Source organism: Rhagoletis pomonella, unplaced genomic scaffold, assembly GCF_013731165.1.
Source record: "Rhagoletis pomonella isolate Grant_MI unplaced genomic scaffold, Rhpom_1.0 Rhpom_scaffold_00004, whole genome shotgun sequence".
Taxonomy (NCBI): Eukaryota; Metazoa; Arthropoda; class Insecta; order Diptera; family Tephritidae; genus Rhagoletis; species Rhagoletis pomonella.
In genome coordinates this window covers 70,568,197-70,584,541 of record NW_023458558.1, presented here as the reverse complement: position 1 = coordinate 70,584,541, position 16,345 = coordinate 70,568,197, and the positions used below count along the sequence as shown (strand labels likewise).

Here is a 16,345-nt window from a genome sequence, read left to right as displayed (position 1 = left end):
CGACACTAATTTGCGCAATCTAAAAAGTATTTAACGGTACATTTATAAGTAATACAATACTTAATATATTTAAACAAAAGTTTAAGTACATACCAACGGACTTTTATTAAAATCTGTGTGCTATCCAAATTAAATGATTGTGTCCTCCATATGCGTCTATAATAAATATTTTCTGTTGTTTTCTTTTTCTATGATACATTTTTCCGAAAACACAAAATTTCTTTTGAACGAGGTGCGTATTGCTCTCCTATCAATCAAAAAGAATACTCTTGGATTTCTTGCTTAGGAGACATCACTTTTTGCTCCTAAACGAGAAATAACGGAGTACAAAACCGACAAATCTCGCTTATTGCTCCCAAATCATGCCTCAGGGAATATTCTTTAATTGCTCGCTTAGGATATCTCTCATTAAGCTCCTAAGCGAGCAATACAGGAGTACAAAACAAAGAAATCTTGTTTACTGCTCTCAAATCATGCCTCAGGGAGCATTATTTCGTCGCTCGCTTAGGAGATCTCTTATTTGACTCCTAAACGAGCAATAAAGGAGTACAAAACCGACAAATCTCTCTTATTGCTCAGAAATCAGATTAAGGGGAGTACTCTTTTATTCCTCACATAGGGAGATCTCCCTTCAAGTTCTAGTGGGATTTTCCACCATTTAATTGTAGTTATGTACACAGTATTTAACCATGCTACATGGGTTTATCACCCGCACTTAACCTACCTGGGAAGACGCATATAATATTACCTACAGTTGTACATAAATATGTAAGTATGCATGCATTTAGTTCACCCAATGTGCCGCTACTACTTACATAAAATGTATAAATTGCCACTGAGCAAAACTACTTGAGAAAAAATCATTAGTTTAATAGCACGAGTGCAACACCGTACACGTGATTGAAGTAAAACTTCTTAAAAAAGCACAGGTGTGCGCGCCACACCCGTTGTTGTTGTTGTTGTGCACAGATCGGTTGATATCTCAGTCCTTGTCGTCAAGTTCCACTAACGGCAGCCCTAGGAAGCGTGCAGCTTCTATCGGGTCGGTCCACAAGGACAAAGCCGTTAGGGTTGTCGGGTTTCCAGGGCATGCGAAGAGATGTTTCGAGTCATGTGGGGTCTCTCCGCATGCCGGACACTCATTTGGCACATCCTCATTCAATCTACTTAGGTAGGAGTTTAACCTGCTGCTGCATTCCCACGACAGCCAGTTCTACGTACCGGAATGACTCGGGTTTTACCCGACCAAGGGCTGTTGTTTCGGCGATCTAACCCCGTTTAGGTCGGCGAAGTATCTCAGTACCTTATTGTATCCAAAGTTGGTACCATATTGATACGTTTTTATCATTTCTCATAATTTTTTTTTTAATTTTTTCGAATACAAAGGATATGATCATTCTTTTTCACTTTATTCCGTATTCGAAAAATTATATATATGTTTCAATGGACACATCGATTTGAATACATAATTTAGATTAAGACAACATTTTTAGCAATTTATTTGAGAAAAATAAAACATTTAGATTATTTTTTGCATTTTGGTCGATTTTGGATTTGCTACCCCAAAATAATTGATATCAAATAAAACACCTCTTTGAGGTAAAATTTTCGAGTGACGAAAGCTGAAATAGAAACACAAAATGCATGATATCAATTTCGTGACGAGAATTATACGCATTTTTTAACTGCCTTGGAAACGTACGGAAAATCTTTTTTTATTGATTCGGAACGTTGCGAAATTCCGTCTACTGCTAGAAGCACAAAATAAAAAACAGAACTTTTGCAAGGCAGTTAAAAAATGCGTATAATTTTCGTCGCGAAATTGATATCATAAATTTTGTGCTCCTAGTTCAGCTTTCGTCACTCGAAAAATTTACCTCAAAGAGGTGTTTATTTGATTTTTGATTTCAGCAAGTAAATTTAAGTATCGTTATAATTCGTTCAAAAAGCTCTATCGATTCCTACATTTAGTTTTCTTCTAGCGAAGCGGTGAGTATTCTTCAGTAGTTCCGAAAATTCTTAAGATTTTATAGTACCTGTAAATTCCCTTTTCCTCATTTAATCCGGATGTTTCTGCTCTAAAACATCTGCTAACAGCAGCCACTTTAATAGGAAGGATTTCTTGGTTAAAAATCTCACCCGAAAATAAACCGGCCAAAGCCATCTCGGAAGTTCCGGACAAACACTCCCCTGTAATAATTTTATAAACTTGAGTCCGGTCACCATCCGTATGCATACCACAACCGTTTATAATATATTTAGGTAATATATCGGGTACAGATATTAAACGAAAATCTTTCTTTTTAATGTATTTGATAGTATAACGAATTAGTGCTTGTTCTAATCCAGCGAGATCTCCCATTAGATAGTAGCTCTTGTGCCCATTGTAATGTCCCAGATGTTCCGTCCTTAAAAAGTTCAAATATTTACAAACAACTGAAAACTCTTCTGCTTTAGGAAAACGTGAAAGCTCTACGTATATTTCACACGGATCATCGCCATATTTCATCAATCGGCTATGTGTGTTGTTTGGTAATTTCGCAATTTCTATTTCTATCTTCTTCTTAATACTGCGATCCTCTGGGTGTTTATGTAATTCTCCAAGCAGAGATCTTATCAAAGGCACATTATTGCAATGTTTTCTTAGTAATATATTCTCTTCGGCAATTTTAAGATATTCCCAATTTAAATCAAGTATGGAAGTTGCCAATTGTCTCAACCCGACATTGTTATTCCGCCCACATAACTTGGCGTTAAAAACTTCCAAACATCCAAGTAAGCGTGGCTGACTAAGCAAATGTCTTAAAGTACCCATTTAAAACCGAAGAGTAGACATAGACTTGTCAAATTGCCTTTATTATCATGCACACTATTTGATTTAGAAAAGTTTACGCGATTGTAGATAGCGCGAAAATCTCGTTTCATTTCAATCATACGGATAAACAATAAAGTTGGAGACACAAATGGTAGAGCTGCAAATATATCGATGTCAGTATCGATATATCGAGTAATTGTTTTTTTTTTTTGCAGACATCGATATTTTTTCGATATCGAGTATGGCTTAGCCATTTTCTCATTACTTATTTTTGCGCCAAACAACATCGGTGACTGTTTTATACCATGTTCTGACCGACATCGAAAACATGTTTTCGTTGCTAAAACTGGTTTTAGCCTTAAAACTTGTGTTTTCGTCCATGTAAAATCTGTCAAACGAAAACCAGTTTTCGCTGAAAACTACTTGAAAACTCACGTTACTCTCATTCCAATCGGTGTCTTCCCTAGTTTTTTTCGATTATTTATCGAAGTGGAAGTCATATTTTTAGTTAATTGGCTGGCAAAAGTAAAAAATTAATGAAAGTAAGAGGTTGCTAATGAAAAGAAAATGAGGGAAAAGCATTTGGGTTTTGTTTTTGTGTAGCAAAACTGTAATCAGAGGATGTAAGAAATGTCAACGAAAACACTAACAGCCGGTGTGAACAGCCTTCAACCCACAATCACAAAACACGTTTTCAAAGTGTTTTCGTTGTCGGTCCGAACATGGTATTAATAGACTACAAATCTACATATAAATTTTTTTAATAGAAATTCTTATTAAAAAGTTCGCAATTTTTAAGAAACTTTTTTGATTTTTTTCTAATTTTTGCACAAATTTTGCAATTTAGGTTTATATGGTTTTTGTTAGAGATTGAGCTATACCTTTATAAAAAAGTAATGAAAAAAATATAGAAGGAAAAATCATTGCGAATACTGTGATAATATCACTGTGTGATTTTGAGTGTGGGCCACTGTTCATACACACATATCTGTGTTCGTATGGAAAAGTAGCTTATGTTGTGACAAAACGTCCACCTATAACTTATCGTAGTCATATTTAAAGTGTAAACACATCGTAAGCTTTGTTAATTTATGTAAAGTTTTTGTGAACTCTACGCAGTTGGCAACTCTTGTAAGACATTCGACCTTTATGTTCGACATTTGCCTTTATTTAAGTTGTTCGTCATTTTGATTTATTAGAGTCGTGAATGTTCAAGAGGAAAGGCGCAAACTGCGGTGAGTATTATTAATCTGATTTATGTATATGAAAACCACTGCTCATTGTTAACTGTATTTCATTATCATAGAAATAAACGCACTCGTACCCGTCGTAATGCCATTGTAACCAAAGAGGCGTTTTATTTCTTTAGCCTACTCACGACTCGACACCTTTATTTCGCAGTTTCGACCACTGGGACTTGCGAACTGCAGCCAAGCCGACGCTGCACATTGCCAAAAGAAAAGAAGTTAAATGCCATGTGGACGCTCCCCCACCCGGCGAGACGCACCACCCAGACGCAGCCCACGCCTACAACAAGGATTAATCACACCGCCAGTAAAACCGTCTGCCCGATGATCACGTCCAACACAACATGCCCAAACACTTCCGGAACATCCGCTCTGTCCACCACCTCAACCGCCGCCAGTACATCTGCAAGTGGGACCGTTTTTAGTGGACCGAATGGAAGCTCCAAAACCACACCTGCCGTTGCGACGTCCCTTGCAAATGTCACCGTAGGAAGCAGCGCAGCTATCAGTGCCGCCAGCAACACATCAGGTAACAACGCCACCGCTGCAAATGCCACAGCAGCATCGCGTAATATTAGTACTGCACAACAGGTTAGTTATTTATTCGAAAAAATTAAAGAGTTGCAACACCAGTTACGGGACACTCAAGCGCAGTTAAATGATAGCAACAACAAACGGCAAGCTTTAGAAGAACGGTTCATTTCTAATGAGTCGTCGACAGCGCAGTCGACGTCGAGCGGCGCTAGCAGTAGGGTTCATAGCGGTGCTTTGCAACTGCCGCTCGACGTCACCGACAATTCTATAAGGTCAGCGAGTGCAAATGTACATCCGTTTATAATGCCACCACCCGTTACCTTTCCTGCTGACGTCAATAACTTTCAAGCAGCCACAATAACAAATGCACAAGTGAACCAATCGCTAGGTATGCCTATTAATTATGCCGTGCCGCGAACAATTCAGGATTTACCAGAATTTAGTGGGCTGCCTGAAGACTGGCCGCTGTTTTATAATACTTTTACTAATTCCACCGCCGCGTATGGTTACAGCAATTTGGAGAATAACCAACGTCTCCTAAAAAGCCTAAAAGGCGAAGCTAGGGAAATTGTTAAATCACTCCTTATTCATCCAGAAAACGTACACGCTGCAATGGAACAGCTAAAGTTTCGTTTTGGTAGACCCGAATTGTTGATTCGAAGTCAGTTACGTCAGGTTAAAGATATTTCACTCATTTCAGAATCCGCGTTAGTAGGCAAACTCCCTACAAGCAAGAAGATGGAATGGGCTAGATACGCTGCTACTGTAACACCATACCCAACCGTTGTAGACTTTAGCAACTGGTTAAGCGATGTCGCGAATTTGGTCTGCACTGTTCATGATACAGAGGCCCGTCGACGAGTCGTACTGTATGCAAACGACAATAAAGACTACGAGCGACAGAACAAAGGAGTCGGGAGGAATAGCTACAACAAGTGTCCACTTTGCATGGGAGAGCATAAAATTAGTACGTGCAAAAGATTTCTACAGTACAACGTTGATGAGAGGTGGGAGTATGTCAAGCGTAACCGTTTATGTTTCTCGTGTTTGCGAAGTGGTCACTCGTCCCGGGAATGCCGTAGTAAAGCGTCGTGTATGATAGACGGTTGCCATCGTAAGCACAACAAGCTATTGCATGAATCTAACAAGAATGCCAGTAGACCTACATCAGAGCGCTACGAGCAGCAAAAAAACACAATTACTGGAAGAGAAGAGCCAACGCAAAACAGAAATCAGGCTAACGATGCCCTCCTGAGTTGTGCCGCTACACCACGCAATGAATATAAACTTTTGTTTCGCGTCTTACCCGTAGTACTGTATGGGTCTGGACGACGTGTGAATACATACGCTATGCTGGACGAGGGCTCATCCGTGACAATGATTGACAGTAGCTTGATAGCAGAGTTGGGAGTTAAAGATCATCAACACATGTTAAGTTTGCAGTGGTATGGAGGAAAGACGGAACAACAACCAGCTACTGTAGTTAACCTTCAGATTAGCGGAACTGGAAAGAGCAAACGTTTTAACCTGCGTCACGTGTACCCGGTGCCAGATCTGGATTTGCCTATGCAGAGTTTAAGTAATCATGATTTACGAGGAGCCTCCGAATATTTGCGCAAAGTACCCAATACGTTTTCAATTGTAAAGCCAAAACTACTTATTGGCTTGGATCACTGCCACTTGGGGCTGCCGACGGAAACCATGCAGTTTGTAAAGAATGGGCCATATGCAGCTAACACGGAGCTCGGTTGGGTGATATTCGGATCTACGAACACTAATAAAACGGTACGGGCGACGTGCTTGCATATGAACGAGGTGAGTGATCAATATTTACATGACATGGTAAAGAGATACTTTGAAATCGAGAACTTTGGAGTGCGGCCGGCACCAGTGGTGAGAAGTGGCGCTGATGTACGCGCAGAGAATATTTTAAAGTCCACTACTGTACGTATAGACGGAAGATACCAAACCGGTTTGCTGTGGCACAAGGACGACATCCAGCTGCCAGACAGTTTCCAAATGGCCGAACAACGACTCAGAGGAATTGAACGAAAGATGAGTAAGAATAGTGACTTTGCCATAGCATATAAATCGACAATTCAAAGCTACATTGCCAAAAATTACGCGGTAAAACTGAATCCCCTTGATTTTAATAAAACTGGCCCAAGGGTTTGGTATCTTCCACACTTCGCAGTCGAAAATCCTAACAAGCCTGGTAAACTCCGCCTAGTGTTCGATGCTGCTGCAACCGTAGACGGAATATCCTTAAACTCCTGTTTGCTTAAGGGTCCTCAAGGCTACCAACCAATGCCAACGGTACTGTACAATTTTCGGATCGGAGCTATTGGTGTTTGTGGTGATATCGCGGAAATGTATCACCAGATCAAGATACAACCGGAAGATAAGTGCGCGCAAAGGTTTCTTTGGAGGGACGACTCCAGACACCAGCCAGACGCCCCCACGAAGCCAATGACAATTCCCAGGCTCGAGTTACAAGCTGCTGTGCTTGGCGTTCGCCTATCGCAATTAATTCTCGAAGAACACAACCTTGAATGTACCCGTATTTTGTGGAGTGATTCTACGACCGTTATCAGCTGGTTAAACTCCGAGAACCGCCGCTATAAACCATTCGTAGCGCATCGTATCGCGAAGATACTAGCCGTAACTCAGCCGTGTGACTGGAAATGGGTTCCTACAAGCGCGAATGTTGCTGACGATGCTACACGCCACAGCCGTCATATAGACTTATCTGAAACTTCTCGTTGGTTCAAGGGACCAGAATTTTTATCATTGGGAGTGGAAGATTGGCCAAAACATTCTACTGAAACTACCACAGCTGAAACTACCACAGAAACAACTACCGAAGAGTTGTCACCGCGACCAATGCTTATCCTCTTTAACAGTACAATTTTCAATTTTAACAGATTTTCTTCTTACAACAGACTCAAGAGATCAACAGCATGGGTATTAGGATTCGTCAACCGCAGCCGACGCAAGAATTCGCCTGTAGAATTTTATGGGCTAAGCGCATCCAAAGTCAACGCGGCCGAAAAATTGCTATGTCGCGTGGCGCAAGAAGCTACCTTTCCTGCGGAGATCACTGCACTACGAGTAGGACAACCGCTAGGTAGTGACAGTACGATCAACAATTTAGCACCGTTTATTGACGACGAAAAAATTTTACGCGTTGGTGGCCGTTTAGAAGCTGCTACTTGGCTTCCATTCGATTGCCTGCATCCCATAATTTTACCAGAGAAGCACCAGCTTACTGTTCTAATCGTTACCCATTATCACGAGCGAATGAAACATCAGTACTTTGAAACAACAATTGGGGAGATTCGCCAGAAGTTCTGGATCACCCGCATACGTCAAGTTTTAAGAAGCGTTGTCGCGAGTTGCATGGTTTGCAGAGCTTCCCGTGCAAAACCCTAACCGCCGATTATGGGTAGACTGCCGAAGGATCGCTTAACGCCATACGTAAGACCATTCAGCTACACGGGCATAGACTACTTCGGCCCTTTGAACGTAACTATCGGCCGTCGAACTGAAAAACTATGGATCGCTCTGTTTACATGCCTCACGGTGCGAGCTATACATTTGGAGGTAGCAGCTGATTTGACAACGGATTCGTGTATTCTTACCATCAGAAATTTTATCAATCTGCGTGGCGTCCCAGTCCGAATGCGCAGCGATAACGGAAAGAACTTCGTTGGCGTCAAGGAAGAAGCAAAACGCTTCGATGAAGTGTTTGACTGTGAGCAAATACAGACCGAATTATTTAAAAGAGGAATTGATTGGGTGTTTAATTGCCCTGATAACCCATCGGAAGGTGGAGTGTGGGAACGCATGGTGCAATGCGTTAAACGTGTCCTCCGTCACACCTTGAAGGAAATCGCGCCACGTGAGCATACATTGCAGAGCGTCTTGATTGAGGCTGAGAATATAGTGAACTTTCGGCCACTTACACATTTGCCGATATCAGTGGACCAAGACGAACCGTTTACGCCAAACCATTTTTTACTGGGTACAGCCAATACAGCGCAAACGCCTTCTATAAACGCTTCGGAAGAGCTAACGTGTGCCCTTCGTAAACAGTGGCGAATTGCTCGGCAGCTTCGCAATAGGTTTTGGAAGAGGTGGATAATGGAGTATTTACCTACGTTAACGCGAAGAACCAAATGGTGGGAGAAGACGAAAGCATTGGAAGTGAGTGACGTGGTGTTTATATGCGACGTTAATACCCCGCGACGACAATGGTGCCGTGGTGTGGTGGAGCGTGTTTTCCCTGGAGTGGATGGTGTAATTCGGCGCGCGGACGTCAGGACTAGCTCTGGTGTAGTACGTCGTCCTTCTTCAAAGCTGGCCGTTTTGGACGTACGTAGTGGTGAATCTGAGCGATCCACGGGGGTGGGAATGTGACAAAACGTCCACCTATAACTTATCGTAGTCAAATTTAAAGTGTAAACACATCGTAAGCTTTGTTAATTTATGTAAAGTTTTTGTGAACTCTACGCAGTTGGCAACTCTTGTAAGACATTCGACCTTTATGTTCGACATTTGTCTTTATTTAAGTTGTTCGTCATTTTGATTTATTAGAGTCGTCAATGTTCAAGAGGAAAGGCGCAAACTGCGGTGAGTATTATTAATCTGATTTACGTATATGAAAACCACTGCTCATTGTTAACTGTATTTCATTATCATAGAAATAAACGCACTCGTACCCGTCGTCATGCCATTGTAACAAAAGAGACGTTTTATTTCTTTAGCCTACTCACGACTCGACATATGTCGAAAAGCTGGCTTTAGTATAATGCGGCATTTCCTTTATTCTTTAAACGACAAGAAATTTTTCGATGAGACTTAATAAGAATATTGACTTGGTAGTATCGGAACTATTTCTGGCACGTTTATTTGCCAAACGTTGTTCAACGGCTCAGTGTCTGTGAGTAATTCGCAATCGCATGCTGCGAATACCGATTTATACTAAATCCAGCCCTTCGGCATAAGCTACTTTTCCATACGAATACAGATATGTACCTCATATATATAATAAAATTTTCTGTTGGTAAATGGTTCTATTCATTTTTTGAATAAGTAGATGTTTTTCAGTGTAGAATTAAAAATTAACGATATATATCGAGTTTTTGTCTCTTTAATATCGAAAATATCGAGTGCGGCGAATATCGATCCTTTTTAGTTCTAACAAACCTTTCAGACACGTCAAGTCTTGAAAGCAATTTTTTTCGCATTCTCTTTCGTGTTTTCTATTTGCTTCCTCACGCGTCAACTTTAATTGAATTCAAGTCCTTGGTTCTTTAAATGGGAAGCAACGAAAAGATCAAAAGAGACAAGAAAACTTGAAACGAATTGACGGTACGGAGGTATCTGTACTCTTCCCCTCTCTTCTCACCTCCATCGCCTACGAACGAGCAGACTTGAAAGCAAGACTTGTCGTGTCTGAAAGGGGACTAGTGATAGATCGATACGAGTACCGAGTACAGAATATCGATACTTTTAATGAGTACTGAGTAGTATCGAGCACTCGATACTTTTTGACAAGTACTGGGTAAATATCGCGAATGCCAAAAAGTATCTACCGGTTAAGAACTTTTTAAGTAATTTAATTTTTTTTATTACCCTATAAATAATGTGGCGAACGTTCGAATATTATCTTCGATATCCAATATGAATGTTGTGAAAATGAACATAATGCTCATTTACTTCAATAATGTCACAATTCAAAAATCCGAAACTCGAAAAAAACGCCTTTAAAGTTTCAAAACACATATACTACGTTTATACGTAAGCTATTTGCAAATAAAAATAATTTGCAAATACCTAACTCACTGTTTATTCGATGGTGAAAAATTCTTTTTTAATATTGCCTGATTATATAAAGGTAATAATATGAACATCAAAAAAGGAAATAAAGTTAAAAATGGCAACGTCTCGATTATAAAAAGGCAATAAGATGACCATCGAAAAAGCAAATAAACCTAATAATGGCGGCGTCTTGCGCTTATTTGCAAATAGTACCACAAATCAATACTTATTTGCGTGATTTAGTTATTTGCAAATAAAAAATTAACTCAGCATTTATACGGCAAAGTTTACCATTTTGAAAATTGTTATTTGCAAATTATACGTGCGTATAAACGTAGTAATACATATGTATACTCCCATAGTAATAACTAGTCAGGGCCGAAAAGTTTAAGCTTTTGCTTGAAATAGCTTATTTTGCTTAATTCAGGGTTTCCAAGCTTAATTTTAACGATCATACAAGTATTTCGTGTATGTCCAACCGATTTTGACATCTAATATTCTACAGCCTGCTGTCTCACTTTTTCCTTACGAAATAATGGAACGGGCATATATTAATGTTGAAAACAAGGATGTCTTGTACTCTTCACAAACAAACTTTAGCAAACCATATTAGAAGCGTAGAAAAGAACTTCGTACTGCTTAAAAAAATTTGGCTCAATAAATTTTTCTTGACTATTTTTTGGGCTTTTTTTATTCGTCGAACTAAAGAAATATTAACAAATAACATAAAAACAGCTTTAGTTTTTATTAACCCGTAACTTCAATTGCATTTCTGCTTGGATACAAAAATTTAAAACCAATGGTTCGTCTCTATGGGAAGGCATTGGTGTCATTGAAGAGATTTACATAATTTATCTCAAATGGAGAATAACGAATATTTAAAAAAATTGAAACGACCAACGCAGATCTTCTTTATTTGAGAATATCAAGCAACATTTGTATGTCCATTAAATTTTTCAACTTAAGTTTTTTTGTTTTGCGAGCATATTTGCTAGCATATTTATCAGTTTTAGTGGTTATCTAAGCGTTTAATACAAATTTTGTGCGAGTGAGCTACTGGTAATTGACACAGTTATGAAATTTGTACACAACCTAGAAGAAAACGTAGCGGTCATTTCAACATTGGGTTCGGTTAAAATCTTTTAAATAATTGGAATACGAATCTCTTGCCTCACCTCTGATAATGAATGGTGGAAGAGGATGGTCTTCCGATTCGACAACTTGCCCACTCTCCAGCATAAGGCAGCCGTCGTGAACCCATGTATTCTACCTTCGTTGTGAAATCGAAATCCAGTAAGGTAGAACCGCTGAGAGTCACTTTTAAAATTCTTGACGTTTCCAAACAATTTAATTTTTAAATTTACTCACAAACTCACACACACATTTTCATTTTCAATCTCAAGCAACAACAATTTCGAACAATTTCAGTTTTTTATTTTCACTTTTATATGATTTTAAAATGTTGGCAAACTTCAAAAAAATCATGGCCGACAAATTGAGAGAACGGTTCTACCTTGCTATGTTTTTATCATGATCCAGCCCATTCTTGAAGAAAATTTTTATGAAAGAGAGCTTAGACACGTTAAAATAGTTGACGGCGAAGGACGCGTAATATGGCATTCGCACTAGGCGATTTTAGAGGCAACAAAAGTTGAATGCGAAGTTGAATGAGAATTAGAAAGTGAAAAAGTTGCCATCCCTATTCAGACGAGGCGGTTTTCGATTCAACACGAATTGTTATTTACATTATTGAAAATGAATTTAAATCGCAAAATTTTATCAATTGGCGTAAATTTGGTAAGCCAAGCGTTGGTAGACGTGCGAAGCTGAAAGATAAAATAAAAGTAAAAAAGAAAAAAAGTATGTATACAGAATGTAAACAAACACAGGGTTGCAAGGAAAAAAAGTTGAACGAGCTCAAAGTTGGCTGGCGACCAACTTTGTTGAAAGCGATTAGTTGAAAGGCAGTTCGGACGAGGCGATTTTTGCTTCAACTAAAAGTGGCCTGAAAAATCGGCGCGTGCGAAAGCCCTATAAACTTATTTTCCCGGTCGACTATGTTTGCGGGTGTAACAGTATATAAATTCCCCAAAAAGATGTGGGGAATGATGCTGAAGTGACAGTCCTTGGCCAAGTATAAATCTATGATCTTTCTTTGCCGTCAAGGTTATACCATGTTCTGACCGACATCGAAAACATGTTTTCGTTGCTAAAACTGGTTTTCGCCCTAAAACTTGTGTTTTCGTCCATGTAAAATCTGTCAAACGAACACCAGTTTTCGCTGAAAACTACTTGAAAACTCACGTTCCACTCATTCCAATCGGTGTCTTCACTAGTTTTTTCGATTATATATCGAAGTGGAAGTCATATTTGGTCATCTTTAATACGCTATTTCGGATTTATTTTTAATTGGTTGGTCCAAAGTAAAATAAGAATGAAAGTAAGAGGTTGCTAATGAAAAGAAAATGAGGGAAAAGCATTTTGGTTTTGTTTTTGTGTAGCAAAAATCTAACCAGAGGATGCAAGAAATGTCAACGAAAACACTAATACCATGTTCTGACCGACAACGTAAACACTTTGAAAACGAGTTTTGGAATTGTGGGCTGAAGGCTGTTCACACCGGCTGTTGTACCATGTTCTGACCGACATCGAAAACATGTTTTCGTTGCTAAAACTGATTTTCGACCTAAAACATGTGTTTTCGTCCATGTAAAATCTGTCAAACGAAAACGAGTTTTCGCTGAAAACTACTTGAAAACTCACGTTCCACTCATTCCAATCGGTGTCTTCACTAGTTTTTTTCGATTATTTATCGAAGTGGAAGTCGTATTTTCTCAATTTGAATACGCTATTTCGTATTTATTGTTAATTGGCTGGCCAAACTAAAATAAGAATGAAATAAAGAGGTTGCTAATGAAAAGAAAATGTGGGAAAAGCATTTTGGTTTTGTTTGATCGATCGATTTGATAAATCGATACAAGTAAATCCAAGTACATACTCGATACTTTTCTCAATTTACCAAGTATATTTGTACTCGATACTTTTTACTGCGATCCAAGTAGGTATCGAAAAAAAAGTACTTGTATCGGAAGCGGAAAACTTATTAGGAGCGTTCCTTATCTCCCAGAAATAGTCAGAAAAAGTCCGAAGTAGTCAGATTTAGTCAGAAGAATTTTTTCTGGCAAAATTCTGAAAAGTGTCAAACTCAACTGAATTTAAATTAACGAAAATTAAAGAATACGCAAAAAGTGAGAATAATCTAAAAAGTAAAAAAAGTGAATTAAAATTGGGATGAGGAAAAAATAATTGATATAATAAGTGTTTATTTTGCTTGTGCTTGTGTAAATGTGTTTTGCACATACATTTCCCCTCTTATTTGACGTTAGCTTTGTTGTTGCCATTGTTTGGACTAAAAATTTGGTTTTTTGCGTTCCTTTACTTTTCCTGTTATTCTCTTTTAGTGAGCGCATTTTGCTTACGCTCTGGCATTTTGACCCTTTTCAGATTTTAGTCCAAAAATATAAGGAATGAACCTATTATGCTTCAGCATCTTCTTTGAAAATCAAACCATTAGAGGATATGCGCACCACATTTCCGCAGCTATATAAGGAAGCCTGTATGAACATAATGCAGCGTTTTTGCTGCATTTAAAATGCAACATTTAGCATTTTCGAACATATGTTTTCGAAGAGCGTTCATGCTATCGCATTTAGCAAATGTACATTTACGCGAGTTCGAAATCGTATGCTTTTGACAAGCAGCCGTGTTCCAGTCGCTTATTCAGATCCGTATCTATAACGATCAATTCTCACGCAGAAGATAATGTGCAAAAAACCCTACTGAAAAGGAAAAAATAAATTTTAAACCAAAAATTCAATACAACAACTTAAATTGTTTTAACCATAACCGAACATTTGTTTGTGTATATATTCATTTGTCGGTACCGTCAATTAAAATTTCCTCACTCAATTAGGAAACAAAACAAACAGGGCTGATCACAAATCCAGATTTCTATCAACCTCACATCGATATTGAATTTGCCCAAATTTTCCTTATCCAAATAATGTAAAATAATAAATGAAATCTCGATCGGCGATCACTGAAACGCAGCTAGCCACTGTATACTCGAAAAAGCAGTGTTGCCATTTTTTCTCATTAAACCATGTTTGAATCGTGGAAATTTTGGAAGATCACAGGGTTGCTTTTAGCATTTAGATTCTCAATGCAAAAACGGAGTTGCATTTAGTTGCATTTAGGTGACGAATTTTGTATGGATAAATGTACATTTAGAGCAGCATTTAGAGCTAAATGTGCTTTTACGCGTAAGCAAAAATAGCCCATAACGGTTGTTGGGTCATCTCTCCCTTGCTGTTCTCAAAAACAGGTAAACTATATCAAAATCTCGAAACCGCCTTCCAGGAAAACACTGGGAAAAGTTGATGTTTTTGGGAAATATAACAAAAGAAGAGTTCTTTCCTTAAACTTATTTTATATGAAAAAAATTTCTCTATTAATCTTGTAAATATGTATTCTAAGGTTTTTGAAATCAAATCCTATACAAAAATAATTGTTGTCTTAAATTTTTGCGTGAAAAAATATTAAAAAAATTATCTTGTGAAAATGCATTCTTTTTGTGAAAAAAAACCCAATAAGTGTGAAAAATATGCAAAATAGTAGTTCTATGTACAAGTACTCGATACCTTTCCGATACTGAGTAGGTATCGATACCTTGTTTGATAGAAGTACAAATACTGATTTGAGTCATGAACGAAAGATGCTTGTGATGTAAACAAACGCTCAGCTGACGAACCCGCTTTCGCAAACTTTTTTCTCAAAACCAGTTACAAATACAACGTCGCGTTCTTACGTGATCTTGTATTTGTATGGATTTGAGTAATACCTTGATGGTATCGATTTATTCCTAGGCGCATGTGTGATTAAGTGTTGCCAGAATACGTTTCAAAATGTGTTGCCAGAAGTTCCAACCGTAAGAATATTATAAAGGCGAATATGATAAATGCTATTGTATTATTATAACCAGAGGTGGGCACTACCACAAACAAGCGCTAGCTAAAAGTGAGAATGTGTTAGTGTACCTAATTCATTGTGCATGCTGTCGCGTTCTCATCGTTACGCTCTTGCTTGTATACGTACACACGATGATTACGCTCTTTGGGCGTGTGCTCGTTCTCTGCCCATGCCTGATAATAACCCTCACAATGTAGAATTCTCTTTCTGTGTGGGGAAGAAAATAAGCAGCAGTATTTTTGAGCAGAACTTCTTTCTGCGTAGGCGGCCTGCGGCCGCGCTTAGGGATAATAACCCTTACAAAGTAGATGTCTCTTTCTGTGTTGCGAAGAAAATGAGCATAAGTATTTTTGAGCAGAACTTCTAACCTGCAATGTTAGCAGCAGCAAAAATAGCTCCACGGCTTGTGCAAGAAGCATCATCATCTTAAAATACAAAAACACTTTAATATAAAATATTTAAATATAATATAAACTAATAAAAATAACCTGCAATGTTTGCAGCAGCAGCAGCAGCAATTATGAGTATTATGTGTGCAGCGTAAAAATATTATAAAGGCGAATATGATAAGTGCTAATTTATTATGTGTTCAATATCAATTATGAATATTATGTAAGCAGAATTCTCCTGCCTACGCAGAGAGAAGTTCTGCTCAAAAATACTTCTACTAATTTTCTTCGCAACACAGAAAGAGAATTCTACTTTGTGAGGGTTATAATCTCTGAGCGCGACCGCAGGCCGCCTACGCAGAAAGAAGTTCTGCTCAAAAATACTTCTGCTTATTTTCTTCCCCCCACAGAATGCGAATTCTACAGAGTAATACATATGTATACTCCCATAGTAATAACTAATCAGGGCCGAAAAGTTTAAGCTTTTGCTTGAAATAGCTTATTTTGCT

At 38.5% G+C, this 16,345-nt stretch overlaps 2 protein-coding genes across 2 annotated transcripts; one reads left to right on the top strand and one right to left on the bottom strand.

Moving 5' to 3' along the window:
- Positions 1–1,847: 1,847 nt before the first annotated feature.
- LOC118738053 (serine--tRNA ligase, mitochondrial-like) lies at positions 1,848–2,987 on the bottom strand. Its single transcript, XM_036468950.1, has one exon. The coding sequence runs from the start codon at positions 2,813–2,815 to the stop codon at positions 1,979–1,981; it is 837 nt and encodes a 278-aa protein (XP_036324843.1). The 5' UTR covers positions 2,816–2,987; the 3' UTR covers positions 1,848–1,978.
- Positions 2,988–4,290: 1,303 nt separating this feature from the next.
- LOC118738311 lies at positions 4,291–8,028 on the top strand. Its single transcript, XM_036469235.1, has one exon. It carries the CDS (start codon positions 4,291–4,293, stop codon positions 8,026–8,028), a length of 3,738 nt encoding a protein of 1,245 aa, XP_036325128.1.
- Positions 8,029–16,345: the final 8,317 nt, after the last annotated feature.

Excerpts from the sequence above, each read along its gene's own strand:
- LOC118738053 (XM_036468950.1), bottom strand. The coding sequence starts at position 2,815 with ATGGGTACTTTAAGACATTTGCTTAGTCAGCCACGCTTACTTGGATGT.
- LOC118738311 (XM_036469235.1), top strand. The coding sequence starts at position 4,291 with ATGTGGACGCTCCCCCACCCGGCGAGACGCACCACCCAGACGCAGCCC.